This window comes from Epinephelus fuscoguttatus, linkage group LG8, assembly GCF_011397635.1.
Source record: "Epinephelus fuscoguttatus linkage group LG8, E.fuscoguttatus.final_Chr_v1".
NCBI classification, from domain to species: Eukaryota; Metazoa; Chordata; class Actinopteri; order Perciformes; family Serranidae; genus Epinephelus; species Epinephelus fuscoguttatus.
The window spans coordinates 16,280,429-16,297,413 of record NC_064759.1 but is presented as its reverse complement, the minus strand read 5'-3'; the positions used below and the strand labels follow the sequence as shown (position 1 = coordinate 16,297,413).

The 16,985-nt window shown below is 41.6% G+C and overlaps 1 protein-coding gene across 4 annotated transcripts in view; it reads right to left on the bottom strand.

Annotated features, from left to right (window-relative positions):
* The window catches only part of ddr1 (discoidin domain receptor tyrosine kinase 1), a 53,811-nt gene that overhangs the window by 17,762 nt on the left and 19,064 nt on the right, over positions 1 to 16,985 (bottom strand). For all 4 annotated transcript variants that reach the window (XM_049583581.1, XM_049583582.1, XM_049583585.1 and 1 more), the window contains 7 exons: positions 16,660 to 16,762; positions 12,737 to 12,812; positions 10,864 to 11,016; positions 9,882 to 10,029; positions 7,350 to 7,452; positions 6,225 to 6,411; positions 1,308 to 1,554 (listed from right to left, as the gene is read on the bottom strand). In XM_049583581.1, coding sequence (XP_049439538.1) covers positions 1,308 to 1,554; positions 6,225 to 6,411; positions 7,350 to 7,452; positions 9,882 to 10,029; positions 10,864 to 11,016; positions 12,737 to 12,812; positions 16,660 to 16,762 — 1,017 coding nt within the window. The remainder of the gene's footprint in view (positions 1 to 1,307; positions 1,555 to 6,224; positions 6,412 to 7,349; positions 7,453 to 9,881; positions 10,030 to 10,863; positions 11,017 to 12,736; positions 12,813 to 16,659; positions 16,763 to 16,985) is intronic.

Below are 16,985 nucleotides of genomic sequence, written 5' to 3'. Positions count from 1 at the left end.
TCACTGCAATCTCAGTTGGAGGAGCAGCAGACAAGTCCTCTATCTGACTTCTAATCAGATAAGCATAAATCCTGCCTTTGCTGAAGATATCGAAACCACCTTTATGTTTGTTGCGTGGATCTGTTTCAGCCCATAAAATGGTAGAGATAGAGAAGACAAGACAACACAAAAATAGGTAATTTCAAATTTATGGTTCTGATAAACTTTAAAACTAATAAGGACGGTATAAAATAACTCCTAGAACATCTATGTTCAGCGTAGCCCCTTCCTATTGTTTTTTGTTGAGCACAGCAGCATTATTTTTCAGTTGGATCCCAGCCAGAGTCTGGACAAGGTCCTTAGCTGTAAAATATGTGATACCTTAAAATCGATAATAAGCACACAGCAAGGACAAAAACTTTATTCTGCTTGTGATTCTGTCACAGTAAGTCCAGAAACAAACCAAGCTCATCAGATTATTGAGTGTCACTCAACTTGACGTTTACTCAGCATTTCCAGAATGCTGACTGGACTTATACCCACATCACAACAATCTTTTTCAAGTGTCTATTTCCCATTGTCTGTATTTAGGTATTGTTTGGGCACAGCCAAATCTCTGCTGGACAGTGCCAGGCATAGTTGCTAGGATATGTGCAAAGCCTCTGTGAAAGAAAAACTGTCAGAGCCACAGAAACACGTACGTATGCCTCCACCAATCAGTCAAACTGCAGTTTGAATCAATGTCTGTCCAGACTCATAGTAGCCATGTCCAGTTGACAGCACTTCTAATATGGATGTTGCTGCAAAGCCAAATATTGTAAAACATAGATGCTTCACACACATCTTTAACCCGGCAGTACAGATCAGCAATCAATCAGCACAGATTCAAGGTGGACACCCAAAATTAGTTTCACTAATTGAGTATCTGAACAAATGTGAAGTTAAGACACTGAAAAACGGCCAGAAAAGTATTCTAGCAGAACATTATGATGTCACTGTGAAGCTGACCTTTGACATTTTGGATATTAAGTGTCTTCACTTCATTATTTTATCCTGTTAGACATTTGTGTGACATTTTGTCACAATTAACATATGAATTCTTGAGTTATGTGAGGTCACAGTGACCTTTGAACCACTCAAATCTGATCGGTTCATTGTTGAGTCCAAACGGACATTTGTGCCAAATGTCAGGATATTCCCTCGAGGTGTTCTTGAGATATCGCGCTCACAAGAACGGAACGGATAAGTAGACAGACAACCTGAACACATAATGCCTCTGTCACTGGTGCAGAGACATAAAAACTAATCCATTCAATCCTGTTTCTTACCAGAGAGGAAAGATATCTCGCTGATGAGCAGCCAGCGGTCAGCAAAGTGGAATTTGCAGCGGAGGATCTGAGCCAGCCGGCCACCCAGTGGGAGGGAGATGGGTCGAGAGGAGGGGTCTTTAAGATCCTCAAGGGGCACGGGCAGAGTGAGCTCGGGGGACCACTGCTGGAGGATGCCAGGCTTAAAAAGACACTCTACCTTGCTGAAGACTCGGACGCCCTGAGTGTGGCGGTTGTTACTGTGCACCTAAAAGGAAGGACAGAAGAGAATGGAATAGAAAAAAGACAGGTGTGAAGATGCAATCCTTTAATTATCTACACACCTAAATTAACTCAACCCTCCTGCAAATATCTGAAAAAACTCAGTATAATGAATGAATGGCTAAGGCCCCAATTTCCTTGTGGAGAGGCGCGAAGAGATTCAGTTAACACACAAAATTAATGACACATCCTCATCCTGTTCAACTGTAATTGCTTTGGCACGACTTTAGAGCTGAGCACGACTACAAATTAACAAAATTAGAAAACAGGGGGGGAAAGAACGGATGCAAGAAAAGAAGGTATATGCCAGAAGACCGATGGGGGAGAGCAAATGATATATCTTTCCTATTTTTACAAGCAGGGAAAGGCCGAAGAGAAGAAGAAGAATCTATAAAAGCTGATCTAATATATGAGGCGTCATTGTGGCTGGAAGGAGGAAGAGGAGCTTCAGGAGACAAGAGAAGAATGAGGAGGACGTTAGAATGAGCAAACGAGAGGTCAAAACTATAGATCTGAGAGATAGACAAGTAAGGAGGAGATGGTGGGAGGTTTTTTTTTCCTCTCAGAGAGAAGAGCTGCTCTGACAGGTTAGCTATTAACCTCACACTTAGCGCGAGGCCAGCCACTCTAACCTAATCCACATGTTAATGCACACACACATGCAAAAGGCAGGAAGAACAGCTGCACCAGATGCTGAGTTGACATGTAACTGACTCTATCTGGAAGGCGACAGAATGGGGGGGCGGGGGTATGTATTGTATGTTAGTGGTAGCGGTGGGGGTCTAATAAGTCAACAGAGCCAAAGTAATTCACTACTCCTTTAGGGAAAACAGCTCCAATGACCTGCACAAAGCTTAATTTGAGAGCATAACACTGCATTCATTATGTTTCGCTTGTTTCATCATAAATCTAACCTACATTCACGAGTTCGCTCTGATCTTTTTGTTTCGTTGCCCCGTCCTCCACGTGAGTTTACAGAGGAAAGTTTTACATAAATTTCCCCAAAGACAGAGCTGGAGCTTTACAAAGGAAATTCAGAGTGTGTTAAAGATCCTGTAGGAAATGTAGGTTATGACTGGCAAAAGGTCAAAGAGCAGATTTCCCTTTGGGAGAGTGATTAGGTGCAGGTTAAGGAACCACAGAGACAAGTCGAACCAGAATTAGGTTCAGGTTCCCACTCTTTATTTATTTGACCTGTGTGTCTGACATATCCGCTCTGCCAGGCCAGCATAACGACGTATGTCAGCTGAGGTTAGTGAGGGAAAACCACTGGGGAGAAGGCAGGAAAACAGGATAAGGGTAAGAAAAACACAGGGAATACCGCTGGGAAAGATTTTAAGAAGGTAACTGAGAAACACTAGAATAATAATAAATATGTGAAAGAAAAAAAAGCGGAGCGACAACATCCAGATATTTTGGATCCCAGTCAAAACGAAACCTCTAAAAGATTACTTGTCACTTTTTAACACTGACTGGGGATTCGTGCTGTTCAGTATGCACATGTATAGGGTGAATCCCTCCCAAACCGACATTCCAACCGGCGTCCAATGAGACAACACAGTTATAATTCAAACCGGGTTGCTTCATATTATCACCCCCCCTCTTGCTCCACAAACTAACCCCAAAAGCCACACAGACGCACAAACAGTCTGTGATGCAACTCGGTGGCACCCTTAGAGCTGAGCACAGATGCGCTGTCCCACGATAAACAATGGCGCATTAAAACTAATTAAATGGCTGCGGAGCTATTCTGGTCAAAGTGCTGCTTTCCTGGTGGGATGGCAGACACATAACTCTGCTGTTGGGAGTTTGTTTTAGAGGTCGTACTGATTAGTGCTGCAAGAACTGCTGAGGAGTTTCATCAGATGCAAAAAGAAACAATCAGCCTGATGTTCTGCCACAAACACAATGACATGCTTGTATTGTGATAATGAGGTAATTAATTAACCAAATCTAGGTATTAATTAACAAACTGCTCTTTGTCTGCTTACTTTTCTTCAAATACCACATGAGAATCATTTATGGGATCTCATTTTAAAACATTAAGGACTTATAAAAAAGTTAAATTAAATCCCTTTTACTTCTTTAATATTTAGATTTATGCCTCAAGGTGCTCTGAAATTTAATCATCTCCTCTAAAGAGGGAGCATGCCATGAATCTGTAAAGCTTGTATTGTGTGCTGTTCTTTCTCATTAAAGGCACACTATGTAGGGTTTTCCTAAAAAACAAAAACAAAACAATGTGTAGACTTATACAAATGTAATTCCTCTCAATCACCCACTTGAAGTGTGTGGTGGTGTATTTATCTGCTGAGTCTCTGCCCTCTGCCTGGATTTTCTTACTTTCTTTTTATTTTGCTGTGCTCTTGACGTTCCTGGACTGCAACCTTTGGACATTGGTGTGTAGCCCCGAGCTAGTAACAGTGTGCTGGTGAGGTCATTGGTCAGATGTGTATGCACAAAAAAAACTGGTATTAATTAAAGAGAAATTTGCCATAAGAATGCGCGCACCTCATACATCCTTCAAATCAGTTGTACACAAGTTTAGACATATAACATTGTTTTTAGGTTGCAATTTTTGCAGTCTACATAGCACTCTGTAAAATGTCAATCAAAGGAGCATTTATACATTTAATTTAAAACAACTAATGAGGGATAAACCTGTGCTGCACTTTGCAAAGTCAGTTTCAACATGAGCCCCACGAATGAATCATTGATCATCCATGTAATAATAATGATGATTTAGATTTGCCGCGACAATGGTTTGCAGAAATGTGAATTAATGGCACGAACACTATAAATAAACACTGTTGTGTGCAATGACAGCAGCTCTGGCACCAGTGGAGAACCTCACAATGCATCACACTTGGAGAAACCACACTTTCTTTGCCAGATTCCTCACTGACAGGTCTAATGAGTGGCGGAGAGGCACAAGTATCAATATGCAAAAAGCTGTTTGTGTGGGTGGAAATTAGACCCATGCACATGTACCCAGAGCCTCAATGATTGAGATTTATAAAACAGATTTAGTTGTACACACAGCTTTTTACATCTTACAAAAAAATTTGCAGATGCACATTTCTACCGTTGTGCCTACGCACAGATTTAGTCATGAATCTACACAGAGTTTTATGCATTTAGCCCCTGGACTTTATAAAAAGGTAGCAACCGGACCACAAGCAGCACCCATCCAACATGAAGCTTCGAAAACTTCGGACACAGCATCAAAACAATTGCAAATATAGCAAGGCAAAATGGCAAGCAGACAAAGCTTGTTCTTGAATTGGCATTCACTTTAACTTCCCCTGGTGAACACTGAGGGAGAGGATGAAGATGAAAAGCAACGTGGAGCTGGCCTGTTTTCTGTTGGACAGGAGGGTGTCACAGTTAGCTTAATTAAGCTAGCTTAGTTAGCTTGCTAAGGTATTGTCTTTTTCAGTTACAACAAAGGTGACGTTCCTAGGTTTAGGCAAGAGGAGTGGGATTTGTTAGGGTTAGGGGAAGCCAATCAGAGGCAGATAAGATAGAGTAGGGCAGATCAAGAATTCACTATCCTCCAAAACACAAATTTGCTCATTGGATAGGTGACCGTTTAGATACAGACAAGAAAAATGAGAAGAGAAGGGAATGACATGGAGCTTAAGTTCTTGGCAGGATGCTGAGTGGGCCTTGAGCATTGTATAATAGATGTAGGACATGATAGCTCCCCGAAAGTGAAGAAAAAAGGTCTTGATGGTCCCCTGGTGGCTGGCTGCAATATAGGTCATAAACCCCGCCCCATCCATGTTAGCAGATGGGACAAAGTACACTTCAAATACATCTTTCCCAAAAATGATTTCTGTCGTTTTAGGTAGCTCTCATCCACTGATATATGTTCAAATGGTCATTATTGTGGATGTAACTAGCTATAAAAAGGGGGACTGACGCTATGATTGAGAGAAATGTGTGCCAGTCGGTGTGCTTGTGATCAGTGGCACTGTTTGCAATTGCTCAAATGGATGTATGTGCGGGAACTCTATACCATGGAGACTGCTATTGCACAGACTCTGGCTCAAATTATGTCACCAGCACAAGATGGCAGCAGCCATATCCGAGATATTTTGGCTTCATTTTTGTACAGTGGGAGTAAGACGAGTTTATGGTCTTGAGTGATTGTGCTCATAAAAGCTGAGTGGGGGTTTCTGGCACAATGCACCAGCTGGAGAAAGGAAACAGTCTAAAAATGTCAAAACTCCAGCAACAGTCGTAGTATATAGCACAATTTTAAGTTGTTCTACATGCTTTAAGTGTTGCTGAAGTTTCGACCTGCTCAAAAATGCACAGACATTCATTTACACACAGATACCGTCACCAGATCAGATACAGGATTAGGTGTTAGACTGGATGTGCATAAAACTTGAGATCCAGTAGATTCAGCATGATCTCTGGCTTGTGGATGAACTGAGTTGCCTTGTAATACACAATAGAGCATATTTTACAAAGATCCCTGAGGATACAGACCGGAAACAGAGGCTTTCAGCCTCAATGACATCTCTGATTTACAGGCAGCTCCGTGCTGTCTGAGATTCCAGTGGGATAAGAATGCCCTGGATAACCCTCTCATATTCGTTTGCGCACAACAACACATGCAGCATCAACCCAGCTTTCACTGCCTACCTGCATGTTGTGGAAGACACGTGGTTTCTCAAAGTCGAACTCAATATCCACGCTGCCTTGCCCAAGGGCTTCGCGGCTCCAGCCCAGGTAGTCATACCCAGGCCAAACCCTTAGCTCTTTGGTTTGTATGAAGTCGTCTCCTCCCAGGACGCCGTCACACAGCTGACCCAAACCTCCAAACTGCATCCTGCACACACACAACACTGTATGGTTTAACATGTAGCCCTGTGCAGAAATAACACTGGACAATCTGTCACTTTATATTTACAAACTTATTCACGTACTGGCATGCAAAGGTGCATAAACAAGCATATATACATAGCTGTATTTGCAAACAAGCTGGCACGCACACGAACTACACACATCTGCCACAAATACGTCTGGATCACATTAAACGTTTTAGCTCACCCGCTAGCAAAACATTTCAGCCCCATTACCCACACAGCCCATGCAAGTGTGGCCCCCCACCAGTTCCTAGTTCACCTCTCCTTTGCTCCCTGTCAGAACATTACAGCCAGGAAACACATCAAATCCCTGAGCAACTAAAAAAAAAAAAAAAAAACAAAAAAAAAAAAAAAAAAGAAGGCAGTCCCTTTCAATTAGGCGGACACCAGAAACAAACTTTCAAGAAAAGATTTGGCTGGGGCATCGGTGGCTTAGTGGTAGAGCAGGCGCCGCATGTACAAGGCTGTTGCCGCAGTGGCCCGGGTTCGACTCCAGCCTGTGGCCCTTTGCTGCATGTAACTCCCTCTCTCTCCCCCTTTCACACTTGTCTGTCCTATCAAATAAAGGCTAAAAAATGCCCCAAAAAATATATTAAAAAAGAAAAGATTTGGCTGAGACTTCAGTGCTAACAGATGTGGTGAGCGCTGCAGAAAAGATTTTGATATTCCACTGATGAGTCCACATAGTTGGTCATAACACTCCTGAATGTTTATTGTAATCACATTTGCAAAAGAAGTGTTGCAATTTACACCCAAAGGCTGTGGCTGTTTCATTATGTATTTCCATGAAAACGAGATCCAAAGGAGCAGTTTGTAGGAATGTATGGAGATGAGATACTTACTCATACATAGAAATGAAAAAAAAAAGAAGAAAAAAGCCTGGAGCAACTGAATATCTTACCCTTGCTCAGTGCCCCCATCGTAGGTGGAGTCGTTCAGATAAACAGGCATGCCAGACAGGTGCATGACGTGACCCACTGGAGCTGTGTAAGCCTTCAACCCATCTGAGTGACAGAAATATGTAAAAATATTCAACACTAGCTCTGTGATTGCTAAAACAAAACATTTTTTAGTTTTCTATTTAAGAAACAGATATGCACGAGCTGCATGTGAAACTTTTTTAATATATGAAGCTTTTCATTTTCATCATGTGCAGCTACACTTTTTCTTTTTTCTTTTTCACTGAGCCAACATTAAACAGTAATCACTGCCACGGGGGAAACAACTACAGCTGGTTTTTAAGTAGTAAAACAAACCAAGAGGTCCACTCCTCGGGCCCGCTCGGTCCCAGCCACCATTAACCAGTGAAACTCAAGCCTCTCCGCTCCAGTATACAGCTAATCAGCTCGCTCCCAGAGAACAGAGATGACGTCAGCAACACGGACTACAGCCCGCTGCTCTGCTACCCATAATAAACAACGCTTCACTTAGGATTTACAGTACGTGTGCAGTATGCTCTGTTTGCTCTGTCTGTGGATGTGATTATGCACTTAGATGTGTGTGAGAGAGTGCAGGTCCAAACTGAATGTAAAACAGTCAGCATAGGAACGACACTGTGGTGCCATAATATTAAGGCTGTAACGAATACCAGTTTTTGGGCATCGAAGCTTCAGTAAGAAAAATCTGCAATTAATCAAAGCTTCAAAAGAGGAAAATGAGAAATGGGGACATCAGCTGATCACAGACTACATAAATTAATGGATGTAGCAAGTGTGATGTCATCCATTGGTTTGTGGAATGCCATTTTGAAGCCTCGGGCTCAGCATTTCAGCCGTCGCCATCTTGTTTCTTTTTAGAGCCAGAAGTGACCACATTTGAATAAGATGTTGGAGCTGTGGAGAACCGAGGCATGGATCTGACTCTCAGACTAATGTGACACCTCACAGACAGCCTGTGGCTCAAGTAGCCCCGCCCTTTAAGCCTTAATAAAACATAAACAGGTGAGTTATTCTGCCCCATATGGTTGTCATGGATGTTGAAATTAGCTACAGAGACCAAAACCATTTTTTTGGGGGTTTTTTTTTGTACCAGGCTGTAAACATGTTTATTTCTGCTGAACAGTCAAACATGGGTGTCTGTGGTGATTTACTCTATTTTGGAGCCAGCCTCAAGAGACCATTTGATGAACTGTTTTTGGCACTTCTGCACTGGTTTCATTTTTCTGCCTCAGTGGTTGCTGCTTACAGTCGATGCACTTAAAATACTGTGACAATTAACCAATTAGCAGGTCACACATTAGCCATAATAGCTTGGAAAAAGAATACTTTACGAGACCGTTAAGCTGTTACTTAAAAATTTCAGGTGATTTGCTCTGCTCATTATAGATTTTTGACACACCAGTTTCCTTTGATATATCTAGCACTCAATTTTCGGGGGTCATCTTCATAAATTTTGAAACTAGATGCTTGATGATTTTTACACTGTGCTGATGTATCTGTAAACCTGTCAGGTGTTCAAACTGTCCCAGTTTCAGTGGCACTAGACTGCTGGTGATGGATGTCAGATGAAGAATAAGTCAATGTCACAAAGTCACAAAACTATCACTAGGTTTAAATGTCCTTGTCTGAGAGAAACTAAAAAAATAATCAATGTTGAATCATAATGAATTATTTTGACTAAATATGTTGGATAACTTCTTCTTAATTATCAGCTATTTGGGGTAATTGAGATAATTCATAGAAATATATATAAATAAAAAAACTGAGCTTTTGAGTACTGATTTTCATGCTGGTTCCCATGGCAACGATCAAACCTTCAAGGCTTCACAGCATTTGGGTCAGCCTTACTTAATATCTTACATGAGATGAGATGAGAGGCCGAATGAGCGTTAAACTTGACATTGTGTAGATCCTGTATAATCTCTGGCTTGAGGGTGAACTGAGCTGCACTGACTCCACATTCAAGCATATTTTAGAAAGATGGTCTCCCCGAAGACACAGACCGCGAACTGGGGCTTTTAGCCTCTGTGAGACTTCTGATTTACAGGCAGCTTGACGCTGTGTGAGGGAGGTGGATGGGGCAGGAGAGGAGGTGAGCTAGTCATAAATACTCAGCTAGTCAGCGCTGCGCCTCGGGAACATGGAGACCAATTTCATTTATAAATGTGTTGCTTCTTTTATCCAGGCAAACCACAGTAGGCTTGTTAATTTGATACAATGCCTCAAATCAATGCATGGGATGTATGGTGAAAACACTCATAGTCATTACCATCAAATAAATCCCTCTTTTACAATCTAATACAGGAATAAATCCAGCATGATAACAAACTGAGTCACCTTCACCATATGAGACAAGATCTGATTTATCAAAGTCCGGAGGGCATGCCTCAGAATATACAGACCAAATGAATACCTAAGTAGCCATAAAAGCAAAGATATTTTGTATCTCTGTAGTCTCTTCGTGTCTCTCTCTCACCCTCCACACAAACACTTACCGTTCCACACACAGCCATAGAGCTCCACCCGAAGGCAAACACTCATAACCCGGTCGGCCAGAGGGTAGAAGCGCACCATGCGGGCCACGATGGGAGGGCCGAGATCTTTCAGCACAACATCATAGGTATTCTCATTCCCTGACACCACCTTGGGGAGAGAGGTACAAATATTCAATCACACAGTACATTGCTCGTCTCCCCTGTTATCTGCTGGGTTGAATGAACCTTGCCTGAGGGCTCTGCATTTTTATTCAGTGTGCGTCTTTTAATTCGATTAATCTAAGAAGAGCTCAAATGAAGTGACTTTTTCTTTAATACACAAAGGTTCAAAGACGGACTGAGTTAGGAGTGTGAGCCTCTGGCAGTTTTTGTAGGAGTCGTCGACACCCAAAGATTTATATTGGCTTTGCAATTTGTGAATACAGTCGTTTGGCAATGATTTGAAATAATAACTGAAAGGGGAAAACAAACAGCATGATTCCTTCTCTGAAAGATTGGCTTTTGGAGGTCTAAATCCCCATGCTATAATGTAGTACAAAACCAAATACAGAACTTATGACCAAAGAAAAAATATTGGACATTTACCAAAGAAAAGATGCTTTTATGTGCACAAGGTAAGACATTCATTGCATAGTGCTATTAACACACAAAGGCAGTCTGCTTTTGCCTGAGTAGAAAAGTTACTTCCAGACAAAGTTTAGCTGGCTCGATGCCAAACTGCTCCACTTGCCAATAAATAATAAATAAATCAAAAGCAGATAAATATTACAGCCCTCTGTGTTTAACATGTTATTCATATTAAACAGACATTGAGCTGTATGCTATCAATAATGGAGACTCAGCTGCAACTTAATGTTGCTTGATTCCCCCAAAGCTCGTTTAATGATGTTCGATTTGTCACCGTCCTTTGTTTCAGTACACATGAAAGAGACGGGGGGCTGCAGCTCTGTTGTAATTAACAAAACAAAAAGATCCCGCATACTTCCTGGCCCCAGCGGTCCTTCCAGGTAATCCATTTCACTCCGTTTCTGGAATAGCGGAGCCGATAACTGCGGGCAAACTCCTGCCCGTGCCCGTCGGCATGACGACCCTGGGTACCAACCAGAGCCAGGAAGTGGAGTTTGCGCAGATCTATCTGCAGGAGACAAGAAATACATTATCAGAAAACACAAGTTGCTCACTAAAATATATACAAACAGATGGAGATAAAGATAAAGTGATGAGATTGAGAAACTATAGGAACAGAGTAGGAGTAGCTATATGAGTGGGCTGCACACTGACCAGAGTTTGAGTTTCTGCATTTCTATTATTTATTCTATCCTGCTGGCACAATAGATCTGTATTCCTGATTGTGTTGCTGAGTTGTGTAGCCCAGGCCTCTGTGGCTGAGTCAAGTTAGCATAATAAGCACATGTGGGTATAGGGTGCTAACAGATTTCTGTGTGCAATACTGTCATCATTCACAATTCAATTAAGACTAAATTCATTTTTTGATGTTCAAATACATTTATTGGTAATATGCAACTTCTAGCAACCAAATGTTTGTTTCATGACCTCCCATCCATATTACCTGCTGTTCAGGGGTCCAAACACTAAACAGGAAGTGAGAGCTTCTAATGGGCTTTATACAGTAGTAGAGGGAACTCAGACCGTACCATTTTGAGAGGAGTAAGGGAATAGTCTAACAAAGGTCCATTTGGTGTCATCTTAAGTGACAGGGTTGCAAAACTGAAACTTCTCCCGTGTGCTAACCCTGTAGGAGAACTACAGTGGCCGACGTTAAAACATAAATGGTCCTATTTAGAGACAGTGTTTGGTTTGTCCGGTCTGGGCTACCGTAGAAGTAACACAGTAAGCTCTGTGAAAGAGGTTCCACTCTGTGTGTAGGTATAAAGAGCTCATTCTAAGGTGATGAAAACGCGTCAATTTTCATTTTCAGGTGACAATAAATTAACGAAAACATAGTTATTGGTATGACATAACATTTCTGCCAATAGATGCCCTAAATCCTACACATTGGACCTTGAGATGTTTTTGTTATTCAAAAAAAAAAACCCAAAACAAAACAAAAAAAACATCTGAAAAGGACTCTGATTAGCAAACATTAATAACACTGCATGGATTTCATTGTAGAACATTAACTTCTGTGTAAACTGTACATGAATTATGCAACTGATATTTAATGGAAGGTATCTCAATAAGCTATTTTTGGCTACCTCTCCTGCACAATGTTCAAACTTTTATCTAATTGTTATTGTCTTTTCATATATGTGTATATGTGCAAACTAAACAGCTGATACTGTTCATATTTAACTTCAATGATTATGCACTAACTTTGGTTTGTCTGTAGGAGGTGCTTCCTGTTCAAAAGCAAGAGGCAGAAACTCCTCAGGGGGAGTTCATTGTTGAAGCTCAAGTTGTTTCAGTTCAGGTGCAGACCTGCTGGGAGCTTGCTGCTAGCTGCCCAATAGCCAGGGGCTTAGCAGCTTTTTCTTTTGTTGACTTATGGATCTCTAATTGCCTCCTGGATCTAGTCTCATATTTAGTGGGCAGATATGAGAACAGTATCAATCTTCTCATCTAGCTCCCAGCGAGAGAGCAAATAAGTATATTTCCCAGCAACTTAAAATAGCTGTAAAAAAAATCACTCTGAAGAGCAGTCTTGAGCTGATTACAGCTGTTATTAAGAAATCATTAAATGGATGTATTATTAGTGCAATAATCTAACCAACATGTTAGGCTTCACAATCATGAAATAAACATTAAATGCTCTTTAAACAAACAACACGATTGTACTGAGCACTAACTCCAAATGTTAGTGTGAAATTCAGAGCAGAGTAAAGTGAGAATCTGACCTGAAGGTATTCTGCTCCACTGGGGAAAACAGCTCCTGCAGGGCACCACGCTCCATCCCCCTCTCCAGTACTCAACCTGAGAGAAACACAGGCTTTTAAATGTTTGATAACAAAATGAGAAATAACTCCCTACAAAAAAGTATTAAATAATTATATAAAAACTGAAAAGTTCACCAAATCCCAGTCCCACACCCAAACATTCACATGCACACATACAAACACACCCACAACAAGTCTGACTACATCAAAACCCACAGTGCCGGCAGCACGCAGACGTACAACTGAGAATTCAATACAAACAGTCCGACCCTCCTCTACCACCGTACATATTGATTCCACAGCAACACAGCATTCACATAGAAATGGGGCAATGTTGTGTTAAACAGAGAAACTTGGCTTTGGCTAACGGCGCACAGTAGGCAGCCGAGAGAGAGGGACTGCAGGAAAATACAGAGAACACATTAGATGAAAGGAGCAGAGCGAAAATTACGAGCTCTTCAAACCTCACAATAAGATCTGGTGCAGAATGTCAGGGCTGATCTTTACTCGCAGCTCCTTGAGCCTGCAACGACCACACACAAGCACCACTAAAAAGATTTTCACTCAGCGTGACCTTCCTCAATCCAGCCTGAGAAGAAAATTCCATACTGCCACCACATATTGGCCACATTTAGACCACAAACTTGGCTTGGTGTGACTGTGATGTCAGATCGACTCGTACAAGGAGCTTTGGGAACAAACGCCAGGCCACAACCACGCTCTGACCACTGTGGGGCTTCTCTCAAAATGAAAGCTGCAGCTCAGACCGCCAAAACAAATCACTATATCAACTCGGTCACACTGACAGTGTGTATTTCAATCAGTCCCCTCGGTGGGTGAGATCATGCAGCCGGAAACCGCGAGATGATATCAACACATTAGTGCTCCACAAAGTGATGGAGGGAGAGGAGGATGAGGAGGGAGAGAGGAGGAATGAGGCTGGGCAGAGTTCAGTCCACCGCGCGCCAGCCAGCAGGATTAACATTACAGCATGCAGTTCTGCCAAGTACCTCATTTTTTTCCCATTTCTCTCTGTCTTTTGCTTCCTACCTAAATACCAGCCAACATTCATCCCTCTTCTCTTGTTCTCAATTCTCTTTTCCCCACTAACTTTTCTCCACTCCGTCACAGCAATATACTGATATTTCACTCCCTCCGAGTAACAACAGCCACAAAGAAAATACCTACCAGCTCTGCATCCCACCCTTCACCCAACACCTTCCCTCAAACCCTGTTCCCAAATTAATTTCTCTGCAGCTCTCCGCACACCATCGCAGTGATCTACCTTTCACTTGTTTTCTTTTTTTTCTTTTTTATGTCCACTGTTTTCTCTCTCTCTCTTGGTGTCTCCCCGATGCCTCTTAAAAAAGAGCTGGCTAATAATCATTTCCACATGGTTAGACACGCAGCCAAGTGACCCAGCCCTTACAGACCAATGGAGACAAATGAACACACACGCACACAATCACGCACACACACACAATGCCCAGGACGCACAGCTTTAGCGTGTTGCAGGCCTAACTTGGCTCTCATGAATCTGACCTCACTGCCAGACAGACAAGGTGGTAATACAATTACAGAGTGGGTTTTACAAAGACACACTCTATCATCTTCTTTCATAATCTAATAGACCTCGGACAAATGACCTAAGCGTGGTGCCAACAGACTGAAAAAAGGCATGCAGACAAACACATTAGTCCACTATCACATGTGCATCTGTTCCTGTACTAGAATACAGTATGTTATTCCACTGCTGGTACTTAAATTTTGACTCGAGTAGATGTAGATCGCATATGCCCTGAAGTACAGTAAGTTAGTTAGTCACATTACATATTTTGCTGTGTATGCATCACTAAACAAACCAGACATGTGGCCGGTAGTTCAGAGGGGCCAAGCTGTGAAATAGATCCTATCGAGTATCAACCAACACAGAGTAGCGATTATAATTTCTTTATAAGAAACTTTCTAAAAAATTGACTGCAAGAGTTCAAGCCAAATTTAAAGGGCTGCATCTGTGCATAACATATATAACAATAATATACACTTGCTGTCACAGCAAAGTGTTTTACAAGCCATGATGCTCAGCTTTAGAAGTCTGAATGTACTTTGACACTGCATTTCTGTACAGTTTAAATATTAATAAGCACACTCTTGATGCTGTCCAATAGGGATTGTTGATGCCAGACTTTTTAAATTAAATATAACAATACAGATACTGATAATTTCTAAAATGGGTATGTGATTTTTTTTTTAAATAATGGTCATTTTTAGAGAGAACTACACTTATTAGCTTACACAAACTGCTGCATGGGGTTTTCACAAACAGTGCATCTTGTTGTATATTTAAATACAGCACCACACCCCGCTGTTTCATTTCTGCTGTTCACTCACATGTTTGATGCAGAAGTGTGCAACTGTGTGTGGCTGCACGCTACTTTCTGATACCACATAGGCTTCCACAGTCACGTGACATAGACCAGCTAAACATTTTAGGGTTGATCTGGCACAAACATTATACAAAAGTACTGAAGACATTTGGAAGTGATGAAGCCACCCACCTTTTGTACAGTATTCATAAATTTGTACCACCTTAAGTATTGATCCCCCAGTATTGATTTGCCCATCCCTGTTGTGTCATCCATCACGATGAATATCAAAGCTGCATTAATGTATGTCAGTGTTGTATTGTCACTGCATGGTAATGCAGTTTAAAGTCTGGATAAAGTAAAACCAGAGATTTCTTTTTAAATACATTATAGATGTTAGAAATACTTATTAAAAACGTGTGGAAAAAACTGTGTAGTAACAGTTTTTCACCATTTTTGTGTCCAGAATTATTTGGGCAGGCCTGAAATCATGGCTCAATGATGGACTGGGGTCATCCTTAACATAACCCCACCCCCACTATATAAAAAATATCATTAGAGCATGGAGCATCAGTATCCAGTGTGTGTGAGCGCCGAGTTTGCTACATTCCACAAGCTCTCTGATTCTAATAATTACATAAATAAACATCTTTGTAACAATAAACACAAGCTAAACAGCCGTCACTGACGTACCTTTCAGTCTTTCAGCCTGAATCAACTACCTGGCGCAGCAGTTACTGCTCACTGCTGTGGGTGCGTGCTTTGTGCTTACATTAGCAGCTGAACGAGAAGCTGTCACTGCACTGTGGCTCATTCTTCAGCTCGTCTGTGTAGATGTGCTTTGTGCTATGTCATCAGCTGCTAACAAGATTATGTCACATCACAGCGGCTAGTTCTTCATTTCAGCTTCTTCAGTGGACACGATTTACATGTTTTTTAAAACCTAATTTTATATACTTTGGATTTTTTTAATCATTCAAATTTGGCTGGGTGGTTGATGACACATTTTTCTGTGGTGTGACAAACCCATGACACATGTATATTTTGCTGTACCCAGACTTTAATTGCAAACTGACTTGAAAAAGCTGCACTGCATAATCTCAGAACAAGAAATGAATTACTGCCACAAATGGCAGGAAAAATTATTTCCTAAACGACATGCATTCAAAAAATGCTATTGTTCTCTCAATTAGATATCATCTTAAATATAACAAAACAAAAGTCTATCAAGTTATCATCAGCTGAAAATGGTTGGTTTGGTTTAATTTCTTTATTTGCTGCTGTGACGTACATGTGTACTCCAGGGTGTGTCAGTGCCTCACGACATCACTGTTGGGTATGGTTACAGGTGCAACAGAACAGCGGTTATCAGCCTGGTGTTAAGTTACTCTTTGAGCAGATTTACAGTTTTTAGACTGTAAGGAACAGGAAGACTACGGGAAAGCCACTTGATTCATGTGGTGAGAGTAATGTCATTAGTAACCTTCTACGCCACAGACACACTCACACATTCCCCACCTTCCATGTTTGGCCTCAGTGGAATCTGACCAGGCGCTGGAGGCAGTGATGTCAGAGTCTGGGATGGTGCCATCCTCCATCCCCAGGGCGTAACGACACTGAGCTGCAGGGAGAAGATTGAGGGAAAGAGACAGGAGAGAAAGAGAGATAAAGAGGAAGTGGGAGAGAGGGAGACATGAGCAACATTCTCATCTGTATGGAGCACATGTCCAAGGGAAACTTAATATTTCCATTAGAGTGTCAGCAGCCATCATTGGTCACGGACCATAATGTTGTTATGTCATCTCTGGGAAAACTTCCGGACTTCATGCTTCATAAGCCACACA